Source organism: Mixophyes fleayi, chromosome 6 (assembly GCF_038048845.1).
Source record: "Mixophyes fleayi isolate aMixFle1 chromosome 6, aMixFle1.hap1, whole genome shotgun sequence".
NCBI lineage: Eukaryota > Metazoa > Chordata > Amphibia > Anura > Limnodynastidae > Mixophyes > Mixophyes fleayi.
The window spans coordinates 81,735,355-81,763,200 of record NC_134407.1 but is presented as its reverse complement, the minus strand read 5'-3'; the positions used below and the strand labels follow the sequence as shown (position 1 = coordinate 81,763,200).

The following is a 27,846-nucleotide window of genomic DNA, read 5'->3' as shown; positions in this document are numbered from 1 at the left end:
TGCTTTTATTCTATTATAAATAAATATCATAATGATGCATGTCTTACATCCAAAAGTATATGGAATTGCAATTTCTGCAGGATCTTCTGATAATTTAAGATATTTGGAATTATATGTTTATTGTCTGGTAAGATACGTTCTGGTGCAAGTCCAAACAATTTACTTAAGTCAAGATGTGGATATTTCTTTGCATACAGTATATGTTGTATATGTAGTGGTTGAAGTGGAGGTGTATACGTAGGTGTGCCATACTGTCACTTCTCCTACTGCCTTCATTGTAATGCTATCACATTCCATTCACTTACATTCCCATTACATTTTTTATACCACCACTAAATGCCCACTTTGACCACTGTGTATATGAAAACTGCAGAAGTGCCAGGCTGCAGGAATGATCAAAGAAAGACATTTGGCCCAAATTCAGGTGCAGCTATCTTTCCTGCTTTGGTAAAATGATCTATGTTTTTCCCTTTAATTTTCCTCAGCCATGCTTTTTTGCTTTCTTTGTTCCTAGTAGCTTGCACATGAGCATTTGCTTCTTTCTGCTGTAACATATTTTCAGCCTGAAATTCCTTTAGTTGTTTTACGGTGAGTGGCTGGAATCGGCTCCTCTCTCTATATGGGTCTGCACCCGCAACTTGCTCAGTTATTTTTCGTTTTGGGACATTATTTTCATTCTTTTTCCCAATTATCATCTTCAGTGGCTGCACAGACTCGCAGCTTGTATATAATCCTATCGGTTTCACACCAACGGCAACTGCAGAAGCTGAGCCTCTGTGCACAGCATTGCTCCTTTCAGTCTTCCTATAACAGCAACTTGTCTGTGGACGGATGATAGACGGGGAAGGTATGGTAGACTGAATCTCCGGGCCTTGCAAGGACTCTGTCATTTTTAGACCCAGTTTTCTAATTTCGAATGCTGTCATGATCGTTTTCATCTCTACAGGAACAGCAGAATTCTTTAGATTTTGTAGAAGAGAGAAAGGATCGACATTGTTACTGTCTGTTAATTGAGAATGTGGAACAGTTGTCTTCTTCTCTTCTTTGCTGCACAGTGGAGCTCCCCAGTCATCCCGGATCCCTAAGTTGTACTCCAAATTTGACCCAATTAGATCTGTCTTCTGTAAATTCTGTATGGTACTAACTTTTAGGAGAATTTGGTTAGGGTTCATAGGCACGTGAGGCCCATGACGTTTTATGCGTTGAAGGGTAGCATTCTCACTTATGGAAAGTGCAGATTTACGTCCTGGAGATCCGTAACCTGATTCTCCATCTGCATATAAAATATAAACATGTAATCAGCATTGTGAGGATTATGACGCATAGCAAATATAATTTTGATTACTTTTAAAACAATTTTGATTTGTTAATTTTGGTTTCTGGTTTGAGGCAATCGTGGATTTATGACCTCTTCATCCCCAGTATCTTTACCACTTCCTGCTAAAAGCCTAGAAACTACTTTAGAGGGAACTGTGGTATGTATTACCAGACACACCCTGACCCCACTCATGGATTAAAGCAAAAACTTAAATTTTACATACCAGACTCATTCTTTGCCTTCATTGTGGGAGCTGAACTCACTCGACTTAAAGCCTCTCGGATACCTAGTCCTGCTGTTCGAGGTCTGCAGGCCGAAGGAGGCTTCTTGTAGAACTCTGGCTGCAAATCAACGTATGCATAACTTCTGCGGTAATTACTTAACTCAGGCCAGGTTGCTGGTTTTAAGGACTCCAGGTGTAGATCTGCAGATGGATCATACAGATTGTTACTCCAGAATGCATAATGTATAGTAATATATAGGTATCTCAAATGCAGGTTTGCAATTTAGATTTAGGAAGGGTATGCGCTATAAGTGTCTTAGAGGAACTTGTTTTACTCACCTTCCGTGGTCATTACAGTGAAAATTTGTATATTTCATATGTCCAATAACTGTATTACTATTTAAACTTTTTAAACAGTGTTACCCCTGTGCCTGAGATATTTTGTTCAAGTTATTGCTTTTTAACCATTTTATGAATATTTAAATATCGTGGTTAGTCTATGCATGATAATCCATTTTACATTAGAATTGCAATATGGTTGCTTTCTTTCATATACATAAATGCAAATACACATATAATTAAAGGTGCCCAAACACAGGCAGATCTGAGCGGACAGATCTATGTCCAATTTGACCACTGACACGTGGCCAAATCAAAAAGATCCAGTCGTATGACTATCATTGTCCAACCACAATTAACACCAGCCCGAAATTATATCTAAAGTCCCCAAACAGTTGGTAATCAGTATTTGTAGTTGTTTTGGGCCCCTGTAAAATTGTATTACATTTATTCTGAGGCCAAATTGCAGGATAGTTTATGTTAGGAATAGTCTTTTATAATTTCACTATAATGTCACTATTGTTATTCAACTAGTCTTTAAAGATCTTGCATCTTGTATCCCACTTGGGCCTATAAAAAGACACTTCATGATTGAAACCTTGCTTGAGTATTCTGCTTGCTCAGTTCCTGCTACCTGCTTCTGTATTTTGTGACATATTGATGATTATCTGAGCACCAACTTGTGTACCGATCCTGGCATATATCTAACTATCAACATGAGTACCGACCCTGGCATATATCTGACTACCAACATGAGTACCGACCCTGGCATATATCTGACTACCAACATGAGTACCGACTCTGGCATATATCTGACTACCAACATGAGTACCGACCCTGGCATATATCTGACTACCAACATGAGTACCGACCCTGGCATATATCTGACTACCAACATGAGTACCGACCCTGGCATATATCTGACTACCAACATGAGTACCGACCCTGGCATATATCTGACTACCAACATGAGTACCGACCCTGGCATATATCTGACTACCAACATGAGTACCGACCCTGGCATATATCTGACTACCAACATGAGTACCGATCCTGGCATATATCTGACTATCAACATGAGTACCGACCCTGGCATATATCTGACTACCAACATGAGTACCAACCCTGGCATATATCTGACTATCAACATTAGTACCAACCCTTGCATATATCTGAATTCCCGCTTCTGCATCAATCCAGATTACTGTTGTATATCTGCTGTCGACCATTGCACTTCAGCTAACACATTAGTATTGTAATAGGATACTCAAGTCCTGCAATTAAGTCCGCAAAAGATATACCTATTACTCTCTTGTGGCAAGTTTAGCCACTGTGTTAACTAAATGTCAGGCAAAATTAAAATTCGGGTAGAATTGAAATTCCTGCAAGAAAGCGTTGCAGCTCTCAATTTACAGTTTAAGCAGTTAGTTATTTCACAAAAGGCCTGGGATACACGTAATGGTTTTTAATAATTTTTAACTTGCATATCCCAACATGAAAACTGTATTTCAGAATTGGAGAATTGATCACCACAATTGGCTGCAGTTACATCATCTGCTGCTTCTCCACCCTCTGCAGCCAGTCAGATTCAGTGGGAAACCTCAAAAGTTTTGTTGGACCATTAATTAGTGTAAGATTCTACAAAGGATGCTGAGGTACAACTGTCTGTTTATCATCATCAGCCAGGGCCGGCGCCACCATTAGGCAGCCTTAGGCAGCTGCCTAGGGCGCCGGCCTCTTGGGGGCGGCACTGCGGCCGAGGAGACTATAAATAAAACAATTAATAGTAGGTTAAGTTTAAGCGGGCGGCGCGATCGCCCAGGGCGGATCGTCCGCCCGCAATATAGTGCTCCTGCTGCAGACCTAAGCGGTGCTGCTATTGTGCAGCACCGCATTTTCAAATGTGCCCGGCGCCTGGCAGCGTCGTGACGTCACGACGCTGCCAGTGTAGAGGAGCCGACAGGAGTCTGGCAGGAGTAAATACAGAGGAAAGAAGCAAGAAACAAGAGGCAGAGAAGAGAATGAAAGATAAGTAAAGGTGAGTACAGAGAGCGGGGAGGGGTAGTGAAAGTATGCAACAGAGAAACGGAGGGGAGGGTGAGAGAAGTATGCTGCAGAGAACCGAGGGGGGGGGGTGGATGCTACATAAAATGTATGTGGTGGGGGAGAATGCATGCTACAGAAATTGTGTGTGGGGGGGATAATGGATGCTACAGAAAATGTATGGGGGAGAGAATAGATGCAACAGATAATGGGGGGAGAATGGATGCTACAGAAAATGTGTGTGTGGGGGAGAATGCATGCTACAGAAAGTGTGTGTGGGGGGGATAATGGATGCTACAGAAAATGTATGGGGGAGAGAATAGATGCTACAGATAATGGGGGGAGAATGGATGCTACAGAAAATGTGTGTGTGGGGGAGAATGCATGCTACAGAAAGTGTGTGTGGGGGGATAATGGATGCTACAGAAAATGTATGGGGGAGAGAATAGATGCAACAGATAATGGGGGGAGAATGGATGCTACAGAAAATGTGTGTGTGGGGGAGAATGCATGCTACAGAAAGTGTGTGTGGGGGGGATAATGGATGCTACAGAAAATGTATGGGGGAGAGAATAGATGCTACAGATAATGGGGGGAGAATGGATGCTACAGAAAATGTGTGTGTGGGGGAGAATGCATGCTACAGAAAGTGTGTGTGGGGGGGATAATGGATGCTACAGAAAATGTATGGGGGAGAGAATAGATGCTACAGATAATGGGGGGAGAATGGATGCTACAGAAAATGTGTGTGTGGGGGAGAATGCATGCTACAGAAAGTGTGTGTGGGGGGATAATGGATGCTACAGAAAATGTATGGGGGAGAGAATAGATGCTACAGATAATGGGGGGAGAATGGATGCTACAGAAAATGTGTGTGGGGGAGAATGGATTTGCACAGAAAATGGGGGGGAGAATGCATGCTACAGAAAATGTGTGTGGGGGAGAATGGATGCTACAGAAAATGTGTGTGTGGGGGGAGAATGGATGCTACATAAAATGTGTGTGTGGTGGGAGAATGGATGGTACAAAAAATTGGGGAGGGGGAAGAGGCTGGAGAAAATGGGGAGCCCGGGGATTACACTTATAAATGTCCTTAAGTTAGAGACTATGGAGTCTATGTACTAAAATAGTGCCGTGACAAATTGCAGCTATGCAAGGGCATATGTGACATATGTGAGAACAGCTAGTGGGCAGATGGGCATGTGTGAGAGAAGTTGGTGGGCAGCGGGGTACATGTCAGTGTGTAACAGGTGAGTGATGTAAAGTTTTCTTTTTTGTGTTTGTTTTGTTCTGAAATCTAACATTTAGAACCTTCCCTCTAGATATCCTGTGTTTGCTCCTGTGCAGCAGTGAAGCCTGGACAGCATCCTGCACCAGACATCAGTGCTGCATCAGACATCTGGACTGCATCCTAGCCAGCCAAGAGGAGGTAAGAGTTATTATTTTTCATTTTAGAAATGTCAAGTGTGTTAGGGGCTGTGAAATATTTTTTTTTTTTTTATTATTATTTGAGGGGGGGGGGGGGGGGGGGCGGGCGACAAGCTTAAGCTTTGCCTAAGGTGCCAAGCAACCTTGCACCAGCCCTGTCATCAGCCATTTATATAGCGCCACTAATCCCACAGCACTGTACAGAGAACTCACTCACATCAGTCCCTGCCCCATTGGAACTTACAGTCTAAATTCCTTAACATACACACACACAAATACGGACTAGGGTCAATTTGATAGCAGCCAATTAAGCTACCAGTATGTTTTTGGAGTGTGGGAGGAAACCGGAGCACCCGGAGAAAACTCACGCAAACACGGGGAGAACATACAAACTCCTCACAGATAAGGCCATGGTTGGGAATTCAACTCACGACCCCAGTGCTGTGAGGCAGAAGTGATAACCACTAAGTCACTGTGCTATTAACTGTAAGGGAATGTCTAATACCATCAAAGGTGAAATAGTCAGAGCAGATGCGCCCAAAACCCTCAAGAAGAAAAGGATGTTCACCAGCTAGCAGTTGAAACAACAGAACAGCGAAGCGTCTAACACTCCCCTGTTTTCAACAGGCAGCCCTACCAGGAGGTTTGGTCTTAGCTGCATGGGTTTTGCAGGTCCCAGCCCTTAAAACCAGTCACTAGCAAGGCAGCTGGAGTCACAGTGGAGTCGTGGACAAGTCAGGTCAGCATCAGAAGGAAAGTGGAAGTACAGAGGAGTAATCAAAGGGTAGTCAGGGAAGATGAGGTCACACAGGAAGATCCAAACCGAATTGGTACATGAGGCAAAGGTAAGTCAGGAACAGACAGAGTCAGAACCAGGATATTCAATGGTACCAATATGAAAAGGCAAGAGGTAGTGCCGGATCAGGCCAAGTCAAGAAACAGGGAAATCCAACCGAACAGAGAGCACCAAGGAACTAGGGGGACCACACCAGAAAACTAGGGAAGTGATCTAATACTCTGCCACTGGATCAGTACCAGAGTTTGCCATAAATATGCAGCCCTATGAAGTTACTGCAGAGTGACATCAAACTGACTGCTGATACAAGATCCAAGGAAGCATCCCGGTGCCTAGCAACAGGACGTGCATGCATGATATAGTGGCCGGGGGAATCAGAAATTGCGTCCTATTGCTAGGCAATGAGCTATTGCTGGCCAGAGAAAACACCCGTGCCCGCTGCAAGGGGTGAAAGCAGGGATAGTGCCTGGCAGTCCATGTTCCTTGATTGCTGCGTAAATTCCATCAGAGATATCCAGAGAAATCCAGCAAAACACCATACACATGATGATGTTGAAAGGATGGAATACTGTTAAGAATAGTCTCAGATATTTTCACTTCTGGCCACCAGAGGTCACTATTGTTCTTGAACCTGCCCTTAAAGTTGCACTTATCAAAAATCTCCAGTCTTGTCTCTGAGGAATCCACCTTGGATCCTATTACCTGTTTGGGCCTACAAAAGGGCACTTCCTGATATAAATCTTGCATGAGTATTTTGCCTGCTCAGCTCCTGCTATCACTCCTGTAGCTTGTGACATATTGACTACCCGCTTGTGTACCGATCCTTGCATACATCTGAGTACTCACCTGAAGAAGTAGATTACAAATATTCCAACCTAAAATGAGCCAACCTGTATCTTTTGTTCTTGAAAAAATCCTAATCTAATCTAGATCGTTTGCAGAACTTGAAATGCATTGGGTTATAATTTTACACATATATATATATTATAGCTTTTCATGTTGACCCAGAAAAGGAAAAACGGTGCAATACCATGCGCTCTCTTCATGTTTTTTGCAGACAGACTGCGAGCATGATGGGAAAGCCGGCCTTCAGCCTCCAAACCTTCCTCCTCTTCCAGCTGGTAGATCTTCTTATTGCTGGACCCAACGCATTTCATTCTCTGAGCACGCACATAACTATACGGCCGGATCTGAATGGGTGCCGACTTAAACCTCTCCTTCTCTTTCAGCACATCTACTCGTTCTGACTTCTGTGAGTAATCCCACAAAACCTCCTCAAACTGGAAGATCATGATGCTTGTCAGAGCATTAACCACCATCCTGGGAATACATGAAAAAAAGATTGCTTTAGAGGGACATTACACTGAAATATTATAAAATGTATGGTTTATTTAATTGTTCTTGCTGAAAGAAACAAGGTTACTGACAGACACTTATTTTTAAAATCACATCTATGCAGTCTGTTATGTTGTACCTGTTGTCTCGAATGCACAGTGCAGCTACTGGGTCTGATCTGCTGTTGGCTCTCATCACTCGTAGGCAGTCTCCATTGAGGAGATTAAAAACACGGATTTTTCCATCGGCACAACCAGTAATAACCCTTAGGAAGAGCAGTTCCAAACACATCACCTGCCTGCAAAAAAGCAGGTTTCTAAATTCAAAGCATTCACTCTTTGGTTCCACCTATAAACCATGTACATGTATTCACCCTAGAGAGAACATTCTTGAACATGGCAGTAATGAAAACTAATGTATTAAATATAAAAAATTACACTTTGTAGTCTTAACTTATTAAAACAATGAACAGAGCATATGTCTCCCAGGCCCAAAGAAAGTAAATCGCAAAGGAAGAAACAGGGAAATGTTTAAAATATAACAGCCCAGCTATTCAACGTAAGATTTATTTTAGAAAAATTAGAAGGATTTGGGACATAATATTCACATTTGTAAATATAACTTTCAAGCTCCAATTACAAAACGATCAAATATCTATGCTTTTTTGTCATTTTGGAAACCTAAGTGATTGATATCTAATTAATACCATGAATATATTAGAATCTACAGACTGTTACTTCTATAGACAGTCTAGAGGCATCTCAGAGAGTGAACGGAGATAGCTTTCTCTTCATTATTTCCCGGACAGCCTCTTGTCTCCTGCTCCCCTACTTCCCTGCCCATCTAAATGTACTTTATTATTATTATTGGGCCTATGTTGTATAAACAATTATTGTTATATATTTTTCACAACACAAAAATAAAAATATCTATTTAAAAAAGTAGTAAAGCTGTTATTATTTTGCTATTTTATGGCCACGTAAAATTACCCTTATTCCAAAATAATTTTGGTACATCCTTGCGCAAAATTTCTTGTGTAAGATATTTCACATACATGAATATTTTGTGACAATTGTATTGGGTACTTAGTAGAGTAAATAAAAAAAACTAATTAAAACGGATAACAATATTTCATATTTGCAATCAGTTTATTTTAACAATCTGTCATCTTGAATAATATTTTCCAAAGGATTTGTCTTATATTGCCATCATTGTACTTTTTTTATTTTTCTTGTGTAATACAGAATAGCTCATTGGGAGGGACAACTGTGTATCGTAAAAATAAGCATGACCTTACTTTATCACTTTCCTCCTGTACATTATTATTATTATTATTATTATTATTATTATTATTATTATCATTTATTTGTTAGGCGCCACAAGGTATCCGCAGCGCCGCACACAGTACTAACAGTAGACTATACAGGGTGAAACCATACAGAACAATGAACAAAAAGTACCAATACTTCAGAAACTCCGGACAGTCATATGCAGTAAAGACGGAGCGGAAGAACAGGTATGGAGACAGGAGGGGAGGGGGCCCTGCTCCTACGAGCTTACATCCTAAGGGAGGGTAAACAGACCAGGCACAAGAGGAGCCAGTTGAGGCAAGAGGAGAAAAGGGAGGACGAGCTAAAGGGAGGAGATGGGGGTTAAGTAGATGGTTGGTAGGCTTTGAGGAAGAGGTGAGTTTTGAGTGTACTTTTGAAGGAGCACAGAGTAGGAGAGGGACGGATGGAATGAGGGAGGTCGTTCCAGTGAAGTGGGGCTGCACGGGAAAAGTCTTGGATTCTGGAGTGGGAAGAGGTGATAAGAGTGGAGGAGAGGCGGCGGTCGTTGGCAGAGCGCAGGAAGCGGGCAGGAGTGTGAATGGAGAGAAGGTTAGAGATATAAGGAGCAGTAGCGTTGGAGAGAGCCTTGTAAGTGGTGGTGAGGAGTTTGAAAAGGATTCTGTAGGGGAAGGGGAGCCAGTGTAAGGTGAGGCAGAGAGGGGAGGCAGAGGAGGAGCGGCGTGAGAGTAAGATGAGTCTTGCGGCCGCATTGAGTATAGAGCGGAGGGGGAGAGACGGGAGTGGGGGAGGCCAGTGAGGAGGAGGTTACAATAATCGAGGCGGGAGATGATGAGTGCGTGGATGACAGTTTTGGTGGCATCCTGAGAGAGAAAATGACGAATGCGGGCGATGTTGCATAGTTGGAAGCGACAGGCTTGGGCAAGGGAATGAATGTGGGGGGCAAAAGAGAGAGAGGAGTCGAGGGTGACACCCAGGCAGCAAAGTTGGGTGACAGAGGAGATGGTGTTGTTGACGACAATAGAGAGGTCATGGTGGGATGGGAGTCTGGGCGGAGGAAAGACAATGAGTTCAGTTTTAGAGATGTTGATTTTGAGAAAGCGCTTGGACATCCAGGAGGAGATGGCGGAGAGGCAGTCGGATACCCGAGCGAGGAGGGTGGACATGTATAGTTGCTAGGCTATACTGTACACTTGACATCTAGATAATAGGGGGGCTTTATATTTTATCTTTAAGCAATCTTCTTAATGCCTTACTTGGGATGTCTGAAGCTCATTAAATTCTTGGTAAAAGTTCCCATCATGCTCCAAGCTATGGCATATCCATCCGCACTACCTGACACCAGGTGCCACTGGTCGAAGGAAAGGCATTTTATTGCTCCCTGGTGACCTGTTAATGTCTAATTAAAAGAAATGGCAAAACATGAATGTATTTCCAAATATAAAACATTTGCAGAAACTATTTTTAAATAATTTAAGTCAACACAAAATTAGTAAGAACTATTTAAACAGGACTGTCAGGTGACTACTATTTCACATGTACATGCTTTTGACTTCTTATAATGTCATGGAAAACATGTACCAACTAAAAGATCCAGAGCCAGATTCTGTTCCCTTCAGCTTGCACAGTCCTACAGCTCAGCTGTCCCTGTCACCCATCTTCTTGGTGGCACTGTCACCCAACTATCCTTACTGGCCCAGTCAATCACCATTACATTCAGTGCAGGGAACTAAATGGGGTAGATCAGGGGTGTCCAACCTTTTAGCTTCCCTGGGCCACATTGGTAGACGACAAGTTGGTTTGGGCCGCACATAAGATACAATAACGATAGCTGATCATCCAAAAAACCATAGAAAACATGGTTAACATATATATATGAGAAAAAAAGTGATTTTATATATATATATATATATATATATATATATAATATAAAAATCACTTTTTTTTCAAATCCCCCTATACTTACCTTTCAATCGCCCTGTTCAAAAAATCCTCTAGTTATTATACTATAATCACTTTTTGTATTGTTTCGATGCAATATCAATAATGTGCATTTAAGCCAGGCATTGTATATCAGGGTGCCCTGACCAGGCCTGCGGTACCTGACATATACATCACTGTGACCCCAAACTGTGACCTGTTTTGCTAATTACACCACTATGTTAGTTAAGGGATAACAACTTATAATGGGCCAAAGAGAATAATATATAATGCCCCATTAGTATTACAAGTAGAAGTATGTAGCAGGGAGATAAGGTCCATGATGCTCCAGGACCAGGTGACTTTTATTCACTGGTCAGCGTCCCTTGAAATAATAAAAAAAATCCCCCTTAACTTACCTTTTATTCGTCTTGTTCTCCTGTCCTCTTCTCTTCTTTTCTCCAATTCTGTGCTGCTGTTTGTTCTTCTCGCGCGGGTGACTCCTCTGTGCTGCGCTCCGCAATGGATGTTGGGCGTGATGACATCATGCCCGACATTCACTGCGAGCACCGCACGGAGGAGGAGACAAGGGAGGGATCCAGAGTACTAGCTGACATGACCGTGTGACCGCAAGGTAAGTATTTTCTTTTCTTTTTGTTTGCAGGATTTTTTTTTTCCATTAACAGCGCTGCCCCCTTGCCACAACCAAAACTCCTTCTGGGCCACATTTACCGGCGTGCTGGGCCGCATGCGGCCCGCGGGCCGCGGGTTGGACAACCCTGGGGTAGATGGTTATCAGGGACAACTAAAACTGCCTGTCATAGATATTGTATTTGTTAATATTATATTTGAAACGTGATTTGTATTAGATAGTAAATGTTTAGGTCAAATTCTGTTGAAGGTGGACATTGACTTTGGTAAAATGGTAACATTTTAAATTGGCCGAGCAGAACCAAGGCATCTCCTGGGCAACTAATCACTACCCCCTACTGTGTGAGACCACAATCTCATACAGAAACGAATAATGATAGTGCACCATAGATAGACGTCACTGCAGCCCTATGTGGTATGTGACAGTGTGCCAGGTCACACACCTTTCCAGCACAACCCAGTTTAACTCCCATCTATATAGTGTTTGAATGTTTACTTTCTCCCAACTCCAACCCATTGTTATTTGTATTCCAAAGAGGCACTTCAAGCCAGGCAATCTCTTGGGTTCCCAACATCTCATCCCCCATACCAACCCACTGTTTACAGCAGCAATGACAAGGGCACTTTTGGTATTGTTATCATATATTTATAAGGCGCCACAAAGGTCTGCAGTGCCTTAATATTGGGGATAGAACAAAACAACAACAACAAGATATTATATATCATACTTACCAACTTTTTTCAGTTGGTGTCCGGGAGCCTCTCTGGGGCAGGTTGGCGTGCGGGGGTCGGGGCTCCGAAATTGCGTCATTTTGGCCACGCCCTGTGATGTAATGACGCAAATGTGTCATTTTACAGCGGGGGCAGGGCCATAATAACGCGATTCTCTGGGAATCGCAGCATTTTGGCCCTAATTCGGGCAGATGCGGGAGATTGCCACACTCTCCCGGGAGTCCGGGAGACCCACCCGAAATGCGGGAGTCTCCCGGACATTTTGGGAGAGTTGGCAAGTATGTTATATATTAGAGAGTTGAGAAAAGGGACAAGCTATTCGCAGAGATGCGTAAGACAAGGCTATGCTAGAATGTAGCAGTAAGATATAGAGCATGAGATGCAAAGGTCACTGCAAGGAGTCCGCAGGTGGACTTATTACTGTTCTGGCCAGAACGTTCTATTATTACCATTGTGAATAAATATTTATTTTATTATTTATAACTATTTCTCTCGATACCTTTTACATTCACAACACTCATTGCGCCTAGGTACAGAAAGTATTTTTTTCCTTATGTGCAAAACGATAAACTCATTTGCACCCCTTGCATTGTAACATGGTTTTGTCCAAGAAACTTGAGTAAGAAAACTTACAAAAATTTTTGCTTAAGTTTCCTTAATAAATCAGGCCCATAGGCATTAACAATAAAACTGTAAAAAAAAATAAGTGTTTTTTTTCCCAATGAGATACTTAGAATGTTATTAATGTCTACTGAACATGAAATACATTTTTACAGTTGCTCGTGATTGCAAACACATTATAGCATGCCTACAAGACTGTCATCACTACTGATCAGGACTTAGACCAGCCATGTAGCTGGAGCAAGAGATATGGCAGAAAAACAAGTAATTTTGTGATGCCCAGAGCTGGATTCGGATGGGGTTGTGTGTACTTGAGTTCGGCACACCCTCACAGTCAATTGACTATGGCCAAACAACCCTTTCCCGTCCCGTTGACTCCCCAAAATCGTAGTCTGTACAGACAGAGCAGCCAGGCTGCGTTTACTGGCGTATGTTCCATTTCTGGGCATGATTTTGAGTACGATATGCTCAACATCGCAGATATATGCCTTGATGAATCAGGCCCCTAGAGTCTCCCTTATCACTCAAATTAACCCATTTGAGGTCAAACTTTTACCCCTGGTGCTGGGAATTGTATGCAACAGATTCCTTCATATGTAATTACCATAAGTACAAACACCACTTACAATCAAAACTCCATTTATGTCACATACAATTCACATTAGTATATGCATTATTATCTCACTTCACTGTTTCCAATATAAATGCACAGTACAGAACTCCATTAAACTAGCTACAGCATGCAACAAATGCAACCATATAAACAACTCTAAACACCATTAATTCCCATGTATCTGCAATGTCCCCATCATTGGTGTAATGTGACATAGCTCTGTATATATTAAGGATGTGCACCGGCCACTTTTGATGTCTCGTGTTTTGGATTTGCTTGAGGTTTTGGGTTCGGATTTGTTTCGCAAAACACCTGACGAAATGTTTTGGTTCGGATTTAAGGTTTTGGATTCGGATTTATTTTGAAAAAAACATAAAAAGTGTTAAAATCAAGTTTTTGGGTTTATTTTCACTCCTACGCTATTATTAACCTCAATAACATTCAATAACAATCATTTCCACTAATTCCCAGTCTATTCTGCAGAATCAGTGAACTTTGTAATATTGCAGTACCAATGGAATTATACTGCATGATTGTTTTTGGATATTTTTTTTTATTTTATTTTTTTTATTTTTTATTTTTTTTATTTTTTTTATAACTTTTTTAAAAAAAATTCCTGCTGTGCTGTGCTGTGTCCTTCTAAGGGCATTGTTATTTCCCCAGCACAGCACAGCACAGCACAGCACAGCACGAGATATAGCAGGACAGAGGACCACCTAACACAACCTCCCTCTACCCTGATCAATGCCCGAGTGAAGATGGCGGCGGCTAGCGGGGAATTTATAGGATCCGAGTATCGCGAGATCCGACAGCGGGATTATGACTCAGAGCCTCGGTTTCAGTTTTGCAATTGGCGGGAATACCCGGATCTGTCTCGGATCCGGCTCGGATCGGCACCGTTCGGGTGGGCTCGTATTTCAGATATCCGAGCCCGCTCATCTCTAGTATATATCAGTGGAGGGTGTGTGTGTGTTTTTATTTCCCAAAACCTTTCAAATGAAATTGTTTAGCTACTTATCTGAATCACTGAAAGGTGATAGGGAAAATGCATAATCTGTCATACTCCTAAAACAAATGTGCCTAGTAGAATGAATGTGTAAAGCACAACTACTTGTTACACTCCTGTCCTTCCATTACCTTAATTAATTCTGCAGAGTCTAGGTTCCAGACTTTGATAAGACCTTTCTCACAGCCGCTCACCACGAACTTCGCCTTTATCATAACAGCCAGCACAGCGTCTTTGTGTTTAAATGTCCGCAGACATTTCCCAGTAGTTATATTCCACACTGTTAAGAAGAGAAACAATAACGTGTGTGACAAATCTCAATAATGTGGTTTTATTTACTTAGGTTTCATCCAATTTCGATTTTTAGTGGGACATTAGAATTCTAATAATAGTGTATGTCCTAAAATATTAAATGAGGAATAATTACAAACAAGACTGAAAGGGTCATTTAAGAACCGTAAAAAAAGTGGATACCCAGCACATACTTTTTGAGCAAATTTGATTGTCGTGCCCATATCCAGGAACTGCAGCAATCTTAGCACAAAATCCAGTCAGAAGCAACCATGTTAGGTTTGCATTTACAGCTAGTTATTATAAATGTCTTGCCAGTAGGTACGTGTCACCTTCATGGATGTTAGCCTTGCAGGCTGCCGTGCGTGGTTCTCAGATGCCAGCGTTTGACGGCATTACACTTCCAGACGGATACTGTCGGTGTTCGCACAGTGAGTCCTTGTGTATGGTGTCATCATCGGTGCTGGGCGCGCTTCAGCTGCTCTAAGATCCTGGCGCACTCAACCCCAGGTTGTGAGATTACTGTTTGCTGTCTGATGTCTCTTAGTGTACCAGAACCTCAGCTTGAATTTGACCATGAGTATCTGTGTTCCCAGTGCGCAGCGGAGTCCATATCCTGAAGCCTAGGTATGCTGAAAACAGCTTCTGTCTCCAGTAACTCTTCCAGCTTGGACTTGTGTACTAACCAAGATTCCTGGCCCTGATCATATTATGTGGTGTACCAGACCATTTGCGTTGATCCTGACTACAACTATAGACATTTCCTAGTACCCCTTGGCACTAAATCTTGCATGTTACCGTACATATTATTATGGGAAGTGATCATGTTTGTTGGTGTCGACTTTCCAATACTACTTTCAGTATGAGCTATATCAACTAATACTATACATACTCCAGTTGGCTCCATCCTGGAGATATTCCTGAGTTGGTTCAGTTTCCTAAACCTTTAAACCTTGTGCAGCCACCAGCCATTGGGGTCCTATTTACTAACTGTGCTATTCGTTTCCAGTATTCATTACACTTCCCCCATCCCATTTTTGGAAGAGCCTGTGTGTCGATGACATGAGCATTTGCAGGTTTGTGGGCCAGGACAAGACTAACAATATAAAACCGTCACTTCAATGTCCTACTAGTCATCACTTTTCCACCACCCTTTAATTAATTTGATCTTCTCTATTTCCTTTTTAATAAACTTTTTGTTGGGGTCTTATTGTCATTTGTACAATCTTTATTACATGTGTCACATGTTTCTGCCTGGATTGAGTGTAACTGAGGGTAATGGTACTACAGTATGAATCACTTAGGAGGAAAGGGATCTAGAGTCCCTATTTCAGGAGACTTAAAGGTAGGCAGACAATGTAACAAAGCAATGAGGAGCTCTAATCAATTACTTATGGAGAGGAATTAGTAGCAGAATAAGAGAGGCAACACTGCCACTATATAGGTCCTTTCAGTGATTCCGTGTAGGATATTGTGTTCAGGACAAAAAAAGATATTGTGCAAAGATGGGCAACTAAAATGGAGCATGGTCTTCATCAAAAATCTTATCAGGAAAGACCTATGGACTTGAGTATAGCTTGGAGCAGTGATGGGAGGGTATAAATCCCTTTAACAAGGTACAGGAGGGAAACATTGTACAGAGGATGGGAAGTATAAGGACATGCACTAGTACTGGAGGGTAGTGGGTTTACGGGAAACTTGAGGAATAATCATTTTACTGAATGGGAAGTGAATAGGTATATATATATATATATATATATATATATATATATATATATAGCCCCCTAACTGGTAGTCGAAGCTAATACTGAAGGAAAAGTTAATCATGCTTAGAATAGAGTATCCTAAATCTTAGGAAAAGTTAGGGATCAAATAGGGCAGAGGAATGAAAATGATGAGCAGACTAGATGAACCGTGTGGTTCTTTCCTGTCATTAAATTGTATGTTTGTATGTTATGTATGTGGGCGCCACGATACACCCAGCTCCCCCAATCAAAAAGAGTCAAACTTTGCAGCACTGCAGCGGTGGCACTCTATGACCTAAGCCATACTTGTGACATAAAAACATCCACAATCGCTAAATACGCCCACTTATATTACATACATACATGTATAGAACTGATGCTCTTTGTGAACTTTACCTTTATGTTTTGTTGAACATGTTTAGAAAACCCAAAAATAACATAACCCTATTAGAAATGGGGTATCTTTGCTTTTATCGTATTTTAGTTTGTAAAACTTCACACATTGTGACAGTATAAAACTATTATAATTTTTATTGTTGTTTATAGACTACGGCTTCTTTCTGACCTTTTACATGTCCATCTCTTGCTCCAGAAATCAGCAAATCCTCCTGCACATCCAGGCATGTTATGGTCTTCATGTGTCCATGAAAGATTCTGAGGCAGATCCCAGAGCGCAGGTCCCACTGCCTGCAAGACAGGAATATATGAGACAATGCACGCACTACTGAAATCACCCAGGAGTTCCAAAGCATATGTCAAAGCAGTGCTCGCTACTGTTAAATAAACTGCCCTATTAGCAGCAATGTATTCTATAGTAGCTGCCCTCAGTATGGACAACTCAGTATTGTCCACGTAAGAGCTGACAATCAGTATGGGCTGAGAATAAAAGTCACTCCATATATTATCTAGTTACCACTTTCAAATGCATGAACAGATACCTCCTAAAAGGAGATAAAAAAAAGTGACAACATGTGTATGTTTAGTTCACTTGAAAATAAACACGTCTCCAGTTTGTGCATTAGATAAGGATATGTATAGGTGCATCAGCATCCCCCTGAAGATAGATTCAAGTATGCAGCTGGAGCACCACAAGGTGCCTGGTAAGTTTATAGAGATGGATCATTTATTAGTTGTACCTGATACTTAGATCAAAGCCTCCGCTGAACACAAAGCCTCTCTCCTCACACAGATGCACAACCCGAATGCTCCCGGCGTGTCCTTGAATAAGGGGTGGGATTTGTGCCATCTCTGCCATATCATATAGCTTCACTTTTCGGTCTGTAGAACCAACAGCAACCAATCGGCCCCCATCAAAGTGGATCACTCTGTGAGGATCTTCTCTACAGATGATAAAAAGGGTAATCTTTTCTCAGAATAAATTGGCAGATTATACATGTAGATATTTATTGCAATAAACATGTGCATGTCCCCTACACACAGCGGAGGTAGTTTATAAAGCGCTCTTGCTAAACTGCAGAGTAACTTGGTTTTATTACATGTTGTAATTTTGGGCTACAATTTTTTATTATGTTCCTAAGAGGGCACCTAGAAATATGCTTCTCTGCCGCAGTGCAATATGAAGGTGAAAAACATTTGTCATTAAAAGACCCAAAGATCGTCATCTGTGAGCTGGTGCACAATTCAGAGTGGAACCACCTGTACAGCAAGTAATGCTAACAATGTGCCCTGGCCACCTCTTAATCTCAGTTAAATAATTTGTTCCACAAAATGATATCTCTGTGCATCACTCTGCAAGACTAGGTGCCCCTACTCTGTACTTTGTAAGCAACAGTGTCACTCCACCCAACTCCTACCCTCTTCCTGTGCAAACCCACCTTCCTCCTCTAATGCAATTGCTTAGTATATGACCACAAGTTGAAAACATTTTACTAGGCTGAACTATTGCCCATAAGACCCTGCTTATGTACTCTCTCACACTATTCTCTCTTGTGTATATGATACTTCATTACATTAGTATACTGTGTACAAATAGGCTAAATGAGATCAGGGGCGAACGCAGGATTTAGAAGGGGGGGTTTCCGCCCCCCCCCCCCCCCCCTAAAAAAAAAAATATTGCATGCGCAGCAGCTCCATTTCGGCGAGTCTGAATTCTACAGCAGCCGCGGCGCTGTCAAGCAGCATCCGCGGCAGTGCTGTATTATACTACAATACAGCACTGCCGCAGACGCTTCTTTGACAGCGCCGCGGCTGCTGTACAGTACCATTGGTTCGCGGAGGGGAGGGGTTTCTGGAGAACCAGAAACCCCTCCTGTGTGCGCCACTGGAGATGTACTACAAATGCTGTCAAACTGTATCCCTATACCATCATAAGGCACAAATATTCTGCATTCATGCCACGTTTTGTGATGCCTGTAGCATTCTGTACAAATAAGAGGTAGGAAACAGAAAATATTAAATAACATAACTTTTCATGGAAGAAAAAATACATAATTAGATAAGTTTATTTCTGCTTCTTAGAAATAGTTAATATACAAACTCCGAATACTTGACAGTGCTATAATGTGACATACTGTCCTGTAAGAATGAGAACATTATATGATCCACAGAAGAGATTTCTTTCCTCCAGGAACACTCCTTCAGTTTCAATATCAGCGTACGTCGCTTCCAGACTCTCCCCCGACTAGTGTAAATAAAACAAGTGTGAACTTACATACCAATTACATTTTATTCATTACTATAAATTCACAATCTTTGATAGGTATGTTGCCAAGTAAAAAATATCAACTTTAGCATGAAAAATCCAAGATTGTCTAAGTAAGACATGTGGGGTGAAAGAACTTGTCGCAACAATTTAACAACTTCATAAAAGGATTCCAGCACCCACTTCCCTTCAAGACCAGGCCAATTTTCACATTTTGATGAATTGCTTTTTTATTTCTTAATATACACAAGTTAATTTTATTTTGTTTTGGGTGGTTTTCGTAACTGATAGGGATTTTTAGCTTTTGGTAAAGGAATGGAATAAATAATTATTTTATAGGCATTATTTAGGGAATCATGTCCCCTTTCCATGACCTCCCTAGTTTATATCAAGTGTGTGAGTTTTATAAGTCAATACAAACATCAGGGCACAGCCTGCTTTATACAATAATAGAAATAAAAAAAGAATAATATAAACCATATAAACAAAAAACAGGCCACACCACAGTACATATATTGACACTTAATATATTAATATCACATGAATAACGCTTCAAAGATATTGTGAGAAGACAAATGCATATATATGTATGCGGTCAATCAACTTTTGGGCCACACACTGACTGATGGCCGCCCATTCTTGTCTAATCAATGCTTGGAGTTTGTCAGAATTTGTGGATTTTTGTTAGCCCACCCGCCTAGGGAGCTTCCTGGCCATGGACCCAAAATTTCGATGTTTTGATCCCTGAGCAACTTAGTTATCACTTTTGCCTTATGGCAAGGTGCTCCATCATGCTAGAAAAGGCATTGTAGTCACCAAACTGTTCTTGGATGGTTGGGAGAAGTTACTTTTGGAGGATATTTTGGTACCATTCTTTATTCATGGCTGTGTTCTTAAGCTGGGTACACACTACACTGTTTTCGTCCAATAATCGGCTCAAACAGCCGACATACGACCGCTCGTTCAAAAGTCGGGTCAGTGTGTGCAGTGCTGTGACACGATGGTCGAAAGTCTGCCCAAATGGACGATTATCGCCTCATTTGGTTGGTCGTACCGTTTAATATTTTCGTTCCAATCTCGTTTCCGCTGTGCAGTGTGTATAAACTTCCGACCAATCCACAACAGTGAGTACGAAATTACAGTCATTGCTCACGACAACATGGCTGTAAAAAGTCGCTAAAGGGACGTTCGCTCTTCCCTTTATCGTCCTAAACAAGGCTAGTGTGTATGCAGTCCATGGACCGAGCGATCGGACCATCGATCGCATGTAAAATCGCTTGCCATAAAAAGTTGGTCAAAATTTCTGTAGTGTGTACCCAGCTTTAGGCAATATTGTAAGTGAGCGCACTCCCTTGGCTGAGAAGAAACCCCACACATGACTGGTCTCATGATGCTTTACTGTTGGCATGGTGCAGAACTGATGGTAGCGCTCACGTTTCCTTCTCTGGACAAGTGTTTTTCCAGATGCCCCAAATAATCTGAAAGGGGATTCATCAGCAAAAATGACTTTACCTTAGTTCTCAGTCCAATTCCTGAACCCTTTGCAGAATATTAGTCTGTCCCTGATTTTTTTCATGGAGAGAAGTGGCTTCTTTGCTGGCTTTCTTGACACCGGGCCATCCTCCAAAAGTCTGCGCCTCACTGTGCGTGCAGATGCACTCACACCTGCCTGCTGCCATTCCTGAGCAAGCTCTGCACTGCCGGGAGTTGACTCACTTACAATTTTGCCTAAGAACACAGCCATAAATAAAGAATGGTACCAAAACATCCTCCAAAAGCAACTTCTCCCAACCATCCAAGAACAGTTTGGTGATGAACAGTGCATGATGGAGCACCTTGCCATAAGGCAAAACTGATAACTAAGTGGCTCAGGGTTCAAAATATCGAAATTTTGGATCCATGGCCAATAAACTCCCCGGACCTTAATCCCATTGAGAACTTGTGGTCAATCCTCAAGAGGCGGGTGGACAAACAAAAACTCGCAGATTCTGCCAAACTCCAAGCATTTATTAGGCAAGAATGGGTGGCCATCAGTTAGTATGTGCCCAGAAGTTGATTGACAGCATGCCAGGGCGAATTGCAGAGGTCTTCAAAAAGAAGGGTCAACACTGCAAATATTGACTCATTGCATAAACTTAATGTAATTGTCAATAAAAGGCAAACAGTTATGAAATGCTTGTAATTTTACTTCAGTATAACATAGCAACATCTGACAAAAAGGTCTAAAACACAGAAGCAGCACACTTTGACACTCTATATATATATATATATATATATTATATGGGGAGCCCAGTGAGGTCATAGTGACAGACCAGTGGCCTACCACCTGTGCAACCACTGCAACATACAGTACACATCCGCATTTTAAACACATCGGTCACATTGAGTGCTCTTTTTCAAGTAATCTAGGGGCAGGATCAAAATAATTCAATTGCTCACAGAAACCCCTGAGATTGGAATCAGGCCTTTGAGGCCACCTTAAATATCAAATTATATGTACATTAAAGTAGAGACTGACAGTCTGTGGCTCTCCGGCTGGTGGCAGGAGTGTGTAGTTCCATAATAGCTTGGACATTATATGAGGCCTAAGCCTGCATTACTTGGATTATACGGCTCACACATACAGTATGTGTGTAATACAGCTTAGAAAAATGATATACACATACAGTAATATACATTATACAGGTTATACAAAGTGAGCACAACATGCACACATATGTTCACATTAAAGGCAGATAATTACACAGACTATCACATATACATGTGCGTCTATATACAGAAGCACGTCTATATAGATATACATGTGCGTCTATATACAGAAGCACACACTATAAAGACCTTACATTGACACATAGATAACACACATTGACCTGACATATGAAGTGTAAAATGATGAAGCACAGCACAAAAATCTCTTTCTGCAAGTCACACGTTATTTGTGCTGATCTGCCTGGAATTCCACCAGAGTGCATTGGTTTGTGGAGTAAGATGCCACGTTTGTGGAGAGCCAGAATGTAGGACCCTGCCAAGGAAAACTGGAGCAAGGGTATTCCTGAGAAGACGCATCTTTTGCACCTTCCCTTGGCACTTTGTCAGAGAAGCGCATTTCTAGGTGCACTTTGCCCAACGTAACTAAAAGTCCTGAAGTTCCCTCTCTATCATAATTATTTAATCCATTAATTAGGATAAACTGAGTAGTATTGTTGGAGAAAAACTGAAAAGTTTATTGAAAAGGGTGGTTGTAAAGTGGTAGGAGGGTGGACTTTAATGTGACGTTTACATTTTCGAACAGTACACTTTTTAATTTCATCGTAGTTTTCCTTCAGATGGGAGACACTAGACCACCACGGCCTACCTTCCTATATGACAAGTTGGTGGATGGAGAAAGTATTCCTTTGTTATTTTATGTACATGGTCAGGACACCTTTCTGGTCATTATCCTGCCTCAAAACAGGAATTCCTCACTAACCTTTATTTGTGGGTAGTACTTGCTGAGCCTTGGTAGAGCATTACCATCTTCACCGACTTTTGGCACTGGTACGGTTTTCAGTTTGGCATACGAAATGTTCACTCCTTTATATGAAGTACCCTTTCAAGAAATAAAAGCACACTAAGAATGATATGATACACATATACAGTTTCTCAGTGGGGGGCCCTTTTCAATTATACTGTCAATAACATTATACTTGCCCCAAGTTGATCATGGTATATAGACGTTGCCACACTCTGCAGAGATGTAAATGAGGTTCTATTCACATGTAGTTTACTGGCTACATTAAGGAGAACTTAACTTACATTTTTGTCCCAATTAGACTCACATTTTCCTATCTAATAAAAACATGGGGGTGCTTGGGACACCTGCAATTTGGAAGATACATTCCCCTGCCAATGCTGCAACTGACACGTCTCCCAGGCTAACAACTGGGATACTTTTGAAATTAGGGAGCAGGCATTCAATGGTTGTCCTCTGAGTTGCTTAGATAAGTCACAGCAGCTGTCCAATCAGATGAATTAAGTTTTAATGGGTAAGTACCTGCAAGATCATGGCTTCATTCTGCACCAGTGTCTCAGCATCGAGATCCAAGATAAGGTCCTTGGTCAAATAACACCAGTGATGAGACACAAACAAACAAGAGAAAAGATACTTCTTCTTTAAGAATCCTGCAGATAATACATAAATAACAAAGATAATATAGCAACTGGGAGTGACAAGGGGTATATATTACCAATCTGCAGTGATCTCATTCATCCCAGGCTATTGCAATTCACCTAAAGGTGAAATATTGGAAAGTAGGATGTGGACATTTTGGAAGGAAACATACCAAGTATTTTTTTAGAGAGATGCACAGGGAGGCAGCGGATGAAGTCTTTGTACCTCCTGACACCTGATGTTGACTGGAAAGAAGTGGGGACCACCATCAGAGCTGGGTCATTGTGTGTGGAGTTGTAGGGTTCCTCCAGTTGACCTTGTTCATTAACCCCAAATGTTTGTTGATTTTCTGAAGGAGCACATATGGAAATGCTTCAGCTACTGAGGATAATGTGATGCATAATGAATGCATTGTAACAACAGACTATGAACATGTTACAAGTTAAATCAAAATATTACTAACCATTTTACTATTCACCCAAGTAAATATTCTCCATGTGAGCTACATGCTGCTCCATTGCATTTAGTTCTGTTCACATTTTATGTGTAATCTGTCTCAACATAGAGGATCACTTTTGCAGTGATCAGAGGACTAATAATATGCAACGCTCTATTTGAAGAATCTCATTAGATTTACGCCTAGAAACAAATAGCAAATGAATACATGTATATTGACCTATGTAAACTGTATCCATTAGATAGACCTGTCACTTACATGCAATAAAGGCAGCTATTTTGTGACTTGAACAAATATCCAGCCTATCAATTAACTTGGAACTGGTGACATCACTGAGGCATGAGTTAATTGACATTTTGAGATATTGGATTAGCACGTCAAAAACTGTCTATATTCGGTGTAGATGACAAGTACATTTTTACAATTCTTTTTGATGATGCAATTACTCTATTATTTATTACAGACATGTGTACTGTAATAGTCATTTTAAGGTCTGCGACCTGTTTAGAAGCCCTTGGTTTGTAGCCTTTTGACTTCAGAGTGGTAGATCCTTCAGCGACTTCTAAAATCCATGCATCAAACGCTATTTATCAGATACATGGAGATTTCACTTGAGAGTTGCATAATACTCTTGAAAAAATGGTTACACTTGCCCTAATGTTCTAGCTGCCTATCCACATATGGGGGATATCGATCTATCCCAAACAAATACTTTTCACAGGTACTGGATATTATTAGACAAAATTAGAGAATGAATGTTGAGTGATAGGTTTTATATATTTGTGATGGAAAAAGGATCAGTAAAATATAAGGTCCAAACAAAACTCGGTCTCTCAGGGGGATATTTGGCAGGGCATGCTAGACTAGTCTTCCTTGAGAGTCAGTCAGGTCACTAGGGAACTAATTAAGGATTTATGAGACAATTTCCATGAGCACTGGCAAACACTTATACCTGTAGGTCTCCTTCAGGGAATTTGTTTTCTCTGAAGGCTGACTAGTATGTGTAATTATATCCTTAGAAGTCAGTTGGCAGCTTTTATGCAATGGCCATATTTAAATGCTTGTCCCCTCTTAATTTAATAACTGCTAATATTTGATTTAAAAATATAGATATACTGAGACTGTTGTGACATCATTAGCTCTGCCCCTGTGTATGAATCAACAAATCCACACTGCAGAGTAAGCCTGTGATGCCGACAGTCACTGGAGATACAAAGCACAAAATGGCTGCTGCACGGTGCACCTTGTTTTTCGCAAGTGTGTCTGCAATACCGCCAAAACCCATAAGTTTGCTGAGCAAGATAGAAGCATGTGTGGAGGAGAAGACATTTGCACAGTCCAAGGGAAGCAGATGAGGATAAAGTGAAGTCTTCCCTTGTAAAGTACAAACTCCATGACAAATGTAAACAAAGCAGATCAGTTACAGATAAACCAAAATGTGGACGGGGCAAAAACTGCTACAGATGAAGCAACAACAACTGCTGTGCTGGCATCATTTTGAAAGAGGCCACAACGTAGCACTCGTTGTCTGTCTCATGAGTGTGGGGTTAGTCGTACGGCCATTTTGATAACTTTGTCTACACATAAGTGGCACCACTACAATATTCAGATGTTGCAACACCTGACTAGGGACGACCCAGACCGTCCGGTGGAGTTTGCACACCGGGTAACACATCAACTTCAACTGAACAGTTTTTGCTTGTCCACTTTTTGGTTTATATGTAAGTGATCTGGTTTGTTTAAATGTGGCAAGGAGTTTGGCAACTACCTTGTGACTAATGGGTGTCCTGTTTGGGTGATGGTTGAAATAATTTGCTATAGCATGTGTGCTTCATTCTCCAGATATCAAGACAATCCCAACACTTTATGTTTGTGTTAGTGCCATTGTCATTAATGTCACTACCTGCAAAAGAAAGCTCAGTTAAAACTCAGGGATGAATAAAGTTATGCTAATAGAAAGAACACCATTGTGTTTCTTATGTAATTCTGAATCTGTTGAGTTGCATCCAAGATGGCCACCTTCAAGATGGCCACCATACTGGCCACATACCCTAAAACGTTTTCCACCACACCCAGATCATATGTGTAGACACTGGATCAATATTTCCTTACTCATTTCTGTTTTTAAAGGGTGTTTCCACACTTATGGACCACCCTGTGTATTAATTTAAAATTATGGCTTTTTGTGCACTTTTAGATAGAGCCAGGGGCTGGCTGGCAAATTTTAGGCCGGGGAGCGAGACTCGGCTCAGCAGCCTGTTAGGAATATTTTAAAGGAAAAAAAATGCAGGTAGCCCAGTGACCCAGCCCAAGGTAGCCCAATATGGGACAGGCTCAGGGTGCAGATGGCCCCCAGCTCAGCCAGCCCTTGGGTAGAACTTACGGGCTGATTTAGTGTTAGAAGTAAAGAATTAACATATGTTTGTGCTTCAGGGAATGCAGGGATGTAATATTCACAACTTGTTTTAGAGCTATGAAAGGGGTCATGGTCTAACCCAATTTTTAAAATGCCCTGTATGCAGAAAAATATTTTCACCCCTTGCAGTGCAATGTGGTTTGCTCAGCTATAAATTTTGCACCTGACTATAACTCTTAAATGTATCAAATGAAAATAAGAATTTTAAAAGTGCATTTTAGAGATATCCATGCATTTGAAAATATTACCTTATGCCTACATTACATTGACTTACATCAGGTTTACAATAACAACCTTTGCTGACTAGCAGTGACTATGATGATGTGACTGTACACATGGATGGTAATGTGTTGTACACGCCAAGAGCAAAAACAATTCTATGACCCTAGAAATATTTTACATGGATTGTCTATTTCTTGAGACATATGATACAGAAACAGGTAAATGAGGAAAAGTCTATGCTCTCAAATATTGTTGCTAATTTACGCATCAATCCAAGCCAGAGACTAGTGATATGAGGCAGGCATTTACTAAAATATGGCAACGTGCAGCAACCAATCTATATTTTTCTGAATAAAAATAAAAAGCTGTTTTGACATTCAAGGTAAAGTCAGATAGTACAACTTAACACCGCCTCCCTCTACTACATATCAAACATTTGTTCAGTGTAAAATCTTTGTTGTTTTCTTTACCTCCCTGCTGCCTCTTCTGTACAATGAGCACATGAATTAAGTTGGCAGCATCGTGTAGCTGGTGCGGGCTGCACATCTGTAGCAATAGAAGAGTATAATTTGATTTGGTCCAGTAAGAGCCACTTTTAAACCATTCCCATGTCTCAGCCATAAACTGCCACAACTGGTGCCTGCTCAGTGCCCTGTCTGAGCTGGAAATGCTCAGGTCCTGTGCCAGGCTCGGGTTAATCCTTGACCTGCTGTACGTGAAGTCCTTGCCCAGAGTCGGCTGCAGACATTTCTCTATATAAACCAGTAAGTCCAGGCTCTTTAACCGCCTAATGACCCCAAATAGGAATTTCCTTTGGGAGATTTCACCAGATCGTAAAAACCATTCTTTGGTGGTAGTAAGTTTGGTTGCCATGATGCACGTCTTACACACTTGGCAAAGAGGCACTCGAGATGATTGGTCCTCACAGCGAAGATCTGGGGCATATTGCAGCTTGAACTCTGATACCTCCATGGAATCCTACTACAACAAATTCAGCAAAAGATACTTGATATTTGTAAAAGTCCCTGTGTATTTACAGCATTGACTATTTTATTACAATGCATTGATCCATGCCCGTTTTGCCAGTAAATCAGAGTCCTTAGCTGGCCCTCTTTGTCATAGATCCATTCCTCGGGCTGCTGCTGTTTGTAGAACTTTCTCCCTATTGTTGTGGGCTCCAAGGAAACACAAACAATACAGTATTTATTCTACAACAGGCACCCTGGTTAAACAAGTACTGTAAGTATTCTATTAGACTGGCAATTGTTTCATTGTGAGGTCATCAAAATAGAACCAGTATTTATTAATGTTGCAGTTATCAATATTTTAAAATCTCTAAATATATTTGTTCAAAATATTTTTGTATGAATAATAACAGATTTGCACCTATATTCAGCTCCCTCCTGTAAAACAAATATCTACCAGAATTTGACAGGAAGGTGTCTTGAAAACTTAGTAAGGTGCAACATTTTGCTCTATTAATGGTAGGAGTGGTGCACATTGGGGCATTTTATTTCTGAATGCAGCCAAATATGCAGAAAAGCAAAAAGGAGATGTTATGTTGTGGGATTGGATATTTTTTTTTTTGG

At 41.2% G+C, this 27,846-nt stretch overlaps 1 protein-coding gene across 1 annotated transcript; it reads right to left on the bottom strand.

The window, feature by feature from the left end:
• Window positions 1-18: 18 nt before the first annotated feature.
• On the bottom strand, window positions 19-27,406 carry FBXW10B (F-box and WD repeat domain containing 10B). The gene is made up of 13 exons (XM_075215238.1): window positions 26,728-27,406; window positions 23,335-23,511; window positions 23,046-23,173; window positions 22,482-22,601; window positions 18,882-18,991; window positions 17,487-17,690; window positions 16,916-17,037; window positions 14,446-14,594; window positions 10,028-10,170; window positions 7,622-7,780; window positions 7,178-7,467; window positions 1,542-1,742; window positions 19-1,273 (listed from the first exon to the last, which is right to left on the bottom strand). The coding sequence occupies exons 1-13, from the start codon at window positions 27,227-27,229 to the stop codon at window positions 396-398; spliced, it is 3,183 nt and encodes a 1,060-aa protein (XP_075071339.1). The 5' UTR covers window positions 27,230-27,406; the 3' UTR covers window positions 19-395.
• Between the last annotated feature and the right edge of the window lie 440 nt (window positions 27,407-27,846).